This window comes from Myotis lucifugus, unplaced genomic scaffold (genome assembly GCF_000147115.1).
Source record: "Myotis lucifugus unplaced genomic scaffold, Myoluc2.0 scaffold_35, whole genome shotgun sequence".
Classification (NCBI taxonomy): Eukaryota; Metazoa; Chordata; class Mammalia; order Chiroptera; family Vespertilionidae; genus Myotis; species Myotis lucifugus.
In genome coordinates this window covers 1,748,800-1,759,077 of record NW_005871083.1, presented here as the reverse complement: position 1 = coordinate 1,759,077, position 10,278 = coordinate 1,748,800, and the positions used below count along the sequence as shown (strand labels likewise).

Genomic DNA, 10,278 nt, shown 5'->3' with positions numbered 1-10,278 from the left:
CAGGTTGAGAACCGCTGGGTTACCAGGAACCAGTCATATTGGTTTGGGGCCTGCCCTAAAGACCTCATGTTACCATGGTTACATCTCCAAAGACCCTATTTCCAAATAAGATCCCATTCACAGGTACTGGGGTTAGCACTTCACCACGTCTGGGGGAAGGACACAGTACGACCATAATACCCTCCTTGAAGAGCCTTTTTAGACATTTGTCCCCAGTCACTCCTCCCATGGAATTTTAACACCACAGATATGTTGTATGTCTGTTAGTGTACTGCATGCATGTCTGCACGTTAAATACTTAGAAAGTGGATATTTTGCCCTCCTAGGGACCCCTTTTCACCCTTGTGAGGCAATGGGATACGCAGGTTAGGACTGGTGGTCAGTTGGGGAAACTGAGGCTCAAAGCTGTCAACTAAGTGGCCCGAAAACCATCAAAGAGCCAACAAATGTCAGGTCTGGCAAGGACCCCAGGCTGTGACGACAGGCCACCCTCTAACCCAGGGGACCGTTTTGGGGAAATGGCTCCGTCCTCAAGTCTGAGGTTCCTTCTGACAAGAACCCCACAGGCTCCTGTTTCTGAGCAAGTTTCAGCTGGAGTTCTTTCAGGGACGCGTGGTTCTGCCCCTGGGACAAGATAAAGAGGCTTTTTTTCACTGGTTGGGACATTTGAAAGCACATGGCCTTTCTCTGTGAGCTGTACGCTTGGATTTCTCATCTGCCCGAGATGGTTTCATTAGGGAGTCATTTGCTAGTAAATGGACTGAGCTTTGCATAGAAATTGCTTTAGAATGCCTCGCTGAAAACTCCGTTTTTTTATCCTAGATGGACTTAAGCGATGTTAAAGATTCCTACGTGAGGAAACAAGAGATCCCGTTCAGTTCAGAGCAGAAGTGGATGGCAGTCAAGTGCAGCCCCAAGAATGAGGTGAGTTTGCTTCTCGGCCCCTTTCCACCACATCTCCCCCCGCCACCCCCCAAATCAAGCAAATGCAGACATCAGGGAGAGAGGTTAGTTTCCATTGCTTCTGTGAGGTTCCAAATACATGACAGTTGATAGCAATCGAATCTTTGACTATGTTGGGTCTTCTGAGATTTTTAACTGAGTCACTGGTCTTCCACGTGGGGTTCCTGTACCAGCCCATCATTGCACCAACTGGGAAGTTGTTAGAAATGCAGGTTCTCACCCTGGCCCGTTTGCTCAGTGGTTAGGGTGTTGGCCCTCAGACTGAAGGGGCATGGGTTCGGTTCCGGTCAAGGGTATATACCTCGGTTGCAGGCTCAATCCCCAGCCCCTATGGGGCACGTGTGGGAGGCAACCAATCGATGTGTCTCTCTCACATCGATGTTTCTCTCTCTCTCTCTCTCTCTCTCTCTCTCTCTCTCTCTCTCTCTCTCTCTCTTTCACTGTTGCCCTTCCCCTCTCCCTCTCCGTCTCTCCCTTCTACTCTCTCTCTAAAAAAAATCAATGGAAAAATATTCCCGGGTGAGGATTAACAAAAACAAACAAAAAGAAATGCAGATTCTTAGGTTCCACCTGAACTCCTGAAACCCAGGGGTAGGCCCAGTAATCTGTGTTTGCTGGGGATTCGGATGCACGCTCAAGGCGAGAGTCGCTGGCCTGTAATATAGTTGCTGAGTAATTACTACTAGAGCCACCCTAGGCTTCTGATAAATTGACCCCATTGCTAACTTGGGTCCTTCCTTCGCATCCCGTGCTAAGTTTTTTACACACGTGAGCTTATTTAACTGTCACAATGAAGGACCAATTCTTCATTTCTGAAGGGGGTCCCCCACAAATGATGTGAACAGTGAGCTCACGCATACACACATGCATAGACACACACGTGTGCATGTTATAAGTGATTAAAGGACTATATACCAAACTATTCATGGTATATGGGTGGGGATTCAGCTGACTGTTGTTTTCTTTTTCTTTTTAAATTTTCTGTAGCTTTACATATTTTTTACAATAAAAATAATCTTTATTTTTTAATTTTAAATTATATATATCTCCCCCAGTGCAGGGATTCGTGCACATTGAAAGGAAATTAATTAGAAGGTAGCTGGCAGGGCGGGACTGGGCAAGATGGGCCGGACATGCCCTGGAGCCAACCTCCCACGGTCCCTCCCGGGCCAGCCACACCTGGGGCGTCTGCAGAGTGAGCAGGATCCCTCCAGCAGGTGGGGTTCCTCAGCCTGGCCTCCAGGGACTGGGCCAAACCAGCTCTCTGACATCCCCTGAGGGGTCCCAGATTGTGAGAGGGCGGTTCTCAGGTGACGCACCCCAGAATCAGGCTCCCTCCTCTCTGGTTCCAGGTGTGTCACTCGAGAACCGCTGCTGCCAAGTCACGGCAGCTCAGCACTCCTGAGTTGAGTGTCTGCCCTCTGGTGGTCATTGCGCATCATAGCTACCAGTTGGACGGTCACTTAGGCTTATATATATATAGATTTATTGATTTCAGAGAGCAAGGGAGAGGGAGAGAGAGATAGAAACATCAATGATGAGAGAGAATTATTGATTGGCTACCTCCTGCACGCCCCCTACTGGGGATCGAGCCCACAGCCCGGGCATATGCCCTTGACTGAAATCAAACCTGGACCCTTCAGTCCACAGGCCAATGCTCTATCCACTGAGCCAAACCAGCTAGCACACAAAAAAATCTCTTTTTTTAAACTGCTTTTTATTGCCTTCTGCCGTTTTCTCCAACCACCCCCTTCTCCCCCGTTCTTTCTGGAATCTATGGCCATGCTGAGATTTCTCAACTCGTTCAGGGCAGGGGGCAGCTCCGCCAGCTCATTCCAGGTCTTGGATGGGCATGTCAATTCTGGGTGTTTGAAAGGTGTTATGGATTTTTTAAAAAATGTCTTAATACCTTTAAATCAACTCCCTGAGGGTGATTGTAATATAGTCTCATAAAAAAATTATGGGCCCTGGCTGGTGGCTCAGTTGGTTGGAGTATCATCCAGGGCAGCTGTCCTAGGGAGGCGCAGCCTGGCTGGTGGCTCAGTTGGTTGCCCTCCTTATCAGTCAGGGGCCAAGTTGCAGGTTTGATCCCCAGTTGGGGCACCTACAGGAGGCAAGCGATCGATGTTTCTCTCTCACATCCATGTGTCTCTTTCTCTTTTTCTTTCCTTCCTTTCTTCCCTCCCTCTGCCCCGCTCTCTAAAATCAATAAACAGGTTCTTGGGTGAGGATTTAAAAAGATATGGAAATGTGACTTTAAAAGTAGAAGCTCTTTATAATTTGCCCCCTTCTCTCCTTACCCATCCCCCACCTGAGGTAACTCCCCTTAACAGTCTTGTTCTGAAATAGACATTTAGCAAAATCAATCACATACCTAACGCATAACACTGGCTGAGATATGAACATTAATGAAACATGCTGAGTGACATTAACACGGCGACTTAATGCAGGGTGGGCGGAGGGGGTCCAAGATCAGCCCGTGCCTTTTCTGGGCTGTGCAGTATTCCATGGCGTGGGTTTCCTGAAACTTACCTAATCCTCCTACACTGGAGAAGCTGACAGCCCCCTGTAAGCCACCTGCCGTGCACATCTCTGTGGGTGAGGTGACATCACCCAGAAGCGCCCGGCGACAGATTTTTTCCCTTTTGTCCTTTTCAAGGGGCAGGAAGACATCTACTTCATGAAGGGGGCCTTCGAAGAGGTGGTTCGCTACTGTACCATGTACAACAACGGGGGCATCCCCCTGCCGCTGACGCCCCAGCAGAGGTCCCTGTGCCAGCAGGCGGAGAAGAGGATGGGGTCGCTCGGCCTGCGGGGTCAGTGCCTGCGGCCAGCCCCGGGCTTGGCGTTTGCATGTCACGCTGACTTCAGGCGCCATGATGCAGGGTCCTCGGTCCGTGAGCTGGTGGTCAGAGTGGCAGCAGGCAGTTGCCAGTGAGAGTCGAGCAAGTGTGGAATGGAGAGGGAGCCCCCCCCAAAGACACCCATTAATGCAGGTCAGCTCAGGATGAGGAGAGGCGGCCCCTGTCCCTGAGTTTCCCAAGGTGAATGGGGTGCCCCGGAAACAGCGATTGTCCTGCTGGGTCTCGCTCAGCGCTAACTGTCAGGAAAGCCTAGAGCTCTTGTCAGTCAAGGCAGACGCTTCACTCCTTGGCCATCCCCAGTGTTCTGCACCAGGGCCGGGGCCTCCCCTATGGGCTGGGTGTTGAAAACCCGTTTCCTGTAGCGTCATTTATCAGCCTGTCAGCTTTCGGAGAAAGTATTGGAAAACACCGCGGAACACGTGTATCCCTGGGGGATGGGCAGCGGGGCTCGCCACACTGGTTTCCCCCTTAGGAACACATTGCTAGCAGACAGGTGCGAGGGGAGGGATCTCGGCCTCGGGAAAGAGGGGAACAGCACCTGCGTCAGGCACAGGGCAGCTGTCCTAGGGAGGCGCAGCCGGAGGCTTCGGACCACAGCCCCCTCGTTATCAGTCAGGGGCCACCCCCGTGGAGCACTCGCCCGGGAGCTGGGCCTGGCTTCTGCGCCCCTGAAACAGGAGTCCTCTCCCCCGTGTTCCCCGCCCGCACATTTTCCCTAAGCTTTGCTGCTGGGAGCAGACCAGGAGAACCCATAGAATTGCAGGCCGTCTCGCAGACCTCCTTGCAGCACTCTTGTTTCGGGGGAGGGGAGGGGGTGCGGTTACAGAACCTCTGTCCAGAGGTTATTTGGGGCCAGGGAAGCGGTCTCTAGCATCTCTGTTTGGGGTGAGGCGCGCTGCCCTGTGCAGGCCTGTGACCACCGCACAGACCTCTGCCTCCCCTTGCGGAGTCCGGGAACTCGGTGCCCAAGCCCCTCACCGCCAGGAGGAGCTGCGACATAGGGGGCCAGGGCTGACTGCGGCTAAAACCGTCCCCGGTCCCAGTGACAGCTCTGTGGTCTGCTCTCTCCGCAGTGCTGGCCTTGGCTTCTGGGCCCGAACTGGGGCAGCTGACCTTCCTGGGCCTCGTGGGAATCATCGACCCCCCGCGGGCGGGCGTGAAGGACGCCGTGCAGGTCCTCTCCGAGTCCGGCGTGTCCGTGAAAATGATCACGGGGGACGCCCTGGAGACGGCCTTGGCGATAGGTAAGGGGGCGGCGTGAAGGACGCCGTGCAGGTCCTCTCCGAGTCCGGCGTGTCCGTGAAAATGATCACGGGGGACGCCCTGGAGACGGCCTTGGCGATAGGTAAGGGGGCGGCAGGGAGGAAGCAGGACCTGCCATCCTTCACGGTGGGGTCCTGCCATCGGTGATGCCTCCACGGGCCGGGGCCGGAGAGCCGCCTGCTCGGGACTGAGAAGAGATTCTGAGCTTTCAGTGTGCACGTCCCAGCATCCCACCTTCAAAGGCTGTCGTCTCTGAAGTGTTGGCAGGTTCTCCAAAAGGGGGAAAGCCCTCGTGTGTAATGAAAGCCTACTAGGTGCCAGGGCTTTTCATCCATGATCTTCACCTTCACAGGCAGCATCGATCCCACCCAGTGCATAGTTTCCGTCTGGCTTCTGCCCTCAGCTGTGAACCTTTGGCAAGTCACTGACCCACTCTGACCCTCAGGCTCTTCGTCAGCAGAGGGCTGGCTAGCCACCCCGCTCCCCTACTCTTCTTATTGCTCGGAGGGTTGCCACACCTCGGTTTTCTTGCCCCTCCATCTCGAGGCAGCCGGGCACCGTGGAGCCAGGCGGAACCCTGCCAGGTCCCAGTTACCACCCGCCAGCTCCGTGACCCTGGCGTAAGATGGCCTTCGTTGTGGGCTAATTCTGTGGGTAGAATTAGATCATGTCACATAGCAGGTGCTCAGCTAATGGTAGCCATCGTGGGTTTTATTCTTGCTCTTCTGTGGCCAAGGCAGGGAGTGATGTCAGGTAGGTGGAGTGAGGGGTGAGGCCAGGGACCATGGCTGCAGGCCTGAAGCAGGCCCTAAGCGCGGATTCCCCCCACCACGCAGGACAGAACATCGGCCTGTGCAACGGGAAGCTGAGTGCCATGTCCGGGGAGGAGGTGGAAAGTATGGAGCCGAGCAAGCTGGCTGACCACGTGGGGAAGGTAGGGTCCCTCCGGGGGCTCCCTGGGAGCGTGGAGGGGGCTGTGTTTCCAGCTTCCCGTTCACGGACTCTGCCCTTTCACGCCTCTATATTCAGGTGTCTGTCTTCTTCAGGACCAGCCCGAAGCACAAACTCAAAATCATAAAGGTACGCTGTGAGGAGGCAGGTCCTGCCTCGCTTGTCCTTTGGGGCACAGCCCAGGGCAGCCGCGGTGGCTCTGCTCCCCAGGATGGCGCAGGGCCTGAGCTGGCGGGAGCCTCGGCCATCCTCAGGTCTGGCTTCCTCCCTTGGGTCCAGGGCAGCTGCATCAGCGGTTTCCTTTTCCCAGCCTCTGGGGAGGGAAGAACTGAAGGGGAGCCCTTCACCTCCTGCACCAAAATCAGGGAGTGGGAGTTGGATGATGCAAAGGGAAATATAAAAAGGCTAGCAGCCTTGGTTAGTCGAGTGGTCTCTGGCATATTCTTGTTAACTCCAGCCCTGGGAAGGAAGGGCTGTTGCTCCCATTTTGCAGATGGAGAAACTGAGATTGAGAAGTTCAAGGCTTGCCCACTTCCAGGGTCAGCCAGAGGTGACTCCATGCTTGGAACACCCTGGCACATAGTAGGCTTGCAGATGGAGCTGGGATTCAGACTCAGGCCAGCTGATGTCGGTGCCCTTCAGAGGGGTCTCTGCTGTCAGCCACAGTGTGAGAGACAGAGCGTCAGGAGGGAAGGAAGGTTCTAGAAGGAAGGGCCGAAGGCTGCATGCCTCCACTCGCCTCCTCTTTCCAAAGGCTTTGCAGGAGTCGGGGGCGATTGTGGCCATGACGGGGGATGGGGTGAACGACGCGGTGGCCCTGAAGGCTGCGGACATTGGAATCGCCATGGGGCAGACGGGGACAGATGTCAGCAAAGAGGCTGCCAACATGATCCTGGTGGACGATGACTTCTCAGCCATCATGTAAGCTGCTCTTTAGGTGTTGTTTTAGTGGCAAAAATGAGTGGGTTAACCAGCAGCCCCCTAGGATCCACTGTGCTATAGATATAAGGTGTCCTCAGGCCCAAACACCACTTAAAGCGGGGTCATGGGGGCCACCTGGGGTGGCGCAGGCGGCACCTGGGGAATGTTGCAGACAGTGCAGCGGATGGGGAAGCCTGGGGTGGATGGGGGATCTGCAGCACATGTGCAAGGAAATCCTGGGTCACCCTCAGTGCCAACAGCAAGAGGCGGGAATACGACGCGGCCAGTAGAAAACACGTTTTGGAGAACATTTTAACGACAGAGACATGCTCACACTGTGGTGTGAAATGAATGGCATCAGGGTGAGAGAAATGAGTACGTTCAGGTTGAGTCTATTGTGTGTTTGCATTGATACATGCATGTCATGAACTGAAAAGAGATTGGACAGAAATGCCCAGATCATTAACACCGATGGGGATGGGAAAAAACTCTTCTTAAACCTGATCTCAAATATTGGAGTTTGATATGATTGCCGACTTGACAAAAGGAATCGCCTTAGGAATTCGTAGAACAGTTCCTCTTGGTGAGAAAATGTAGTTAATATATAGCTCTGCAGCTTGCGTTCCTTTGCAGATTTTTTAGTAACAAAGGGAGGGATTGGACAGTTTTCTACTACATTAGTGACCAGGACTTTCACATGCAAAGAGCTCCTCTAACACACAGTGGGTGAGGAACCCAGCTCTCTCTTCCTGCTGTGCCCCGGACCTAACTGTTGGATCTAATTGGTTTCGCTGTGCCCCTTGCCAGGGTGAGTCAGAGGTGCAGTAGGCCCTTCGGGAGTCCGGGCTGAGGGCTGAGGTCCCCGGGGTCACATGACAGAGTAACTTAGTCTTCAGACAGGAGGGAGGTCATGGCTCAGGAACCTGTCCCCAGCCGCTGAGGGTACCCGTCGGGACATCATTCTCTACCAGTGTGTCTCCAGCAATGCCAGCCAGGGGACACAGGAAGGGGGTTCCAAGCATGGAGCCACCTCTGGCTGACACCATCACTTCATTTAGCAGCCGACAGCGCGGCTGAACCTTGCCACCAGGCCCTCCTTGTGAATCAGTGCTTCCTCCTCTCTTGCAGGAGTGCAGTGGAGGAAGGCAAGGGGATTTTCCATAACATCAAAAACTTCGTCCGATTTCAGCTGAGCACGTAAGTCGAGGCCGGCCTCTCCCAGGGCCGAGTGCTGCATCCATGTGGCTAGCTCTGTTGACTGTGCCCTGTTCTGCCGCTTGTGCCCCGCAGGAGCATCGCGGCCTTGAGCCTCATCGCTCTGTCCACCATGTGCAACCTGCCCAACCCCCTCAATGCCATGCAGATCCTGTGGATCAACATCATCATGGACGGGCCGCCAGCACAGAGGTGAGGCGCTGGGCTGGCCGGGACCACCACACCGTTCTGCCAGCTTCCACAGACTGCACCTTTACTCTGTGCAGGGGCTGAGGGGCGGGGAGGGGCAAACACGGTCACTGGCCATAGGAAACCCCAGAAAACTTAAGTGTGGTGCACAGGGGGAAGTGCCTAGGCAGGAAGGGCAGGGGCTGATGGACATTCTGCCTGGAATGCTGTCCCTGGGCTAGCTGCATGGCCCAGTCCCTTTCCTTCAGGTCACCACCTCGAGAAGTCCTCCCTGATTACTCTACAGCATCCTCCTCTCAGCCACCTTACCCTGCTTTATTTTTCCCTGGACAGGAAAATGTATTTCCTTGCTTACCTGTCTATATAGAATCCATGTCCCCAGCAGAATGTCAGCTTCATGGAGGCAAGGATTTTTGTTCCCTGCAGCATCCCCAGCTCCTGCAATGGTGCTTGGCATAGAGCAGGGGCTGGGTAAATTGGTGGCTGAATGAATGAGAAAGGAGAGTTAGGCTAGCGAATGGTGCAGGAGGAAGAACGAGCTTTGGAATCGGGATGACCAAAGCAAACAAGGCACTTCACTGTGCTTGAGCACATAGTGGGTGTTGTTTCAGATGTAGCTGATTTCCTGTTACTATAATTAATATAATCATCACCAGTGACAGCTGCTGAGGAAAGAGCGTTGTACTTTATCCTCACCTCACATCCCCAAAGTAGAGGCTCCCCCTTCTACACACTCTTCCTGAGCACAGGGCTGGGACCTCAGCCATATCTGCACACAGTGGGGCCTCACCCAGCTTGTTCCCTCCTCGGTGCCCCCACACCACCTACCACTGTTTCAGAATGGGCTGAGGCAGGTGTCCCTTAGTCGATGGGGAGTTCTGTGGTGGGCAGGGCCTGCATCCTATGTCTCCGGCCAGCTGGGATGGGGCCAGGCCCAGCTCTGGGTGGGTCCCCTTGTGGTGGAAATTGAGCAGAAAAATGACTACATGTGAGTCCAAGATCAAGGTGTGTGTGCGTGCGGGTGAGAGGGTTATAGATGGAGGTGGGCAAGCTGCCCTGAGTCCAGGCTCTGGGGGTCTCCCCAGATGGAGCTAAGGGACTGGGTGGTTAGGGGGTGGGGGTCAGAAGAACAACGTGGAGGCCTTTGCCACCTCCCTATCCTGGCTGAGCCTATCATGGTGACTTGAGCACATCTCTGCTTCAGGCTCCTTTTTCAGTGGTTTATTCCAACGTTTTGTCCCGAGCAGCTTGGGCGTAGAGCCGGTGGACAAAGACACCCTCCGGCAGCCGCCGAGGAAGGTCAAAGATATGATCCTCAGCAGAGCCCTCATCCTGAAGATCCTCCTGTCGGCCTCTGTCATCATCAGCGGGACCCTCTTCATCTTCTGGAAAGAGGTGCGGACAGTGCTCACGGGCGCCCCTTGGTGCCTGGTGGCTAATGCGGGGCTGGGCGTGTGGGAAGCAGGTGGACAGTCCCTGCTGTGGGGGGTGGAGGATGGGGGACTAGGAGCTGACTTTGCAGAGGTGGGAAGAGGCAGGAGGGATGTGAGGCCTCAGGGGCAGAGAAAGAATGCAGACTTTTTTTCTAAGCGGGACACATGCCTTCTGTTGTCACCAGGAAACAGTCTGAAATCTGTTTATTCCCTGAGGTCACTGTTGCAGGGTCTCGTCATGGCCTGCAGGTTCAGGAGGCCCTCCCCAGGCATCCAGTGAGCTAGATGGAGCTAGGCAGGGGCCCACGCAGACCCTTAACCCCCGTCACCCGTGTGCGGGAAGCGGGATGGGACACTGGGCCGCCACCGCCCTGTCCTGAGCCTGGTGGAGGGAGAGACGCAAACCTTCCTGTTGGAACACAGCTGTTCTCAGCAGGGGGTGGCTGGCCGCGGCATCAGCACCCAGGACCGTGGGGGGG

At 54.7% G+C, this 10,278-nt stretch overlaps 1 protein-coding gene across 1 annotated transcript in view; it reads left to right on the top strand.

Moving 5' to 3' along the window:
* The window catches only part of ATP2C2 (ATPase secretory pathway Ca2+ transporting 2), a 51,392-nt gene that overhangs the window by 38,265 nt on the left and 2,849 nt on the right, over positions 1 to 10,278 (top strand). The window contains exons 8-16 of the mRNA XM_006087083.3: positions 823 to 924; positions 3,623 to 3,779; positions 4,901 to 5,071; positions 5,927 to 6,024; positions 6,120 to 6,170; positions 6,796 to 6,962; positions 8,091 to 8,159; positions 8,253 to 8,369; positions 9,614 to 9,761. Coding sequence (XP_006087145.1) covers positions 823 to 924; positions 3,623 to 3,779; positions 4,901 to 5,071; positions 5,927 to 6,024; positions 6,120 to 6,170; positions 6,796 to 6,962; positions 8,091 to 8,159; positions 8,253 to 8,369; positions 9,614 to 9,761 — 1,080 coding nt within the window. The remainder of the gene's footprint in view (positions 1 to 822; positions 925 to 3,622; positions 3,780 to 4,900; positions 5,072 to 5,926; positions 6,025 to 6,119; positions 6,171 to 6,795; positions 6,963 to 8,090; positions 8,160 to 8,252; positions 8,370 to 9,613; positions 9,762 to 10,278) is intronic.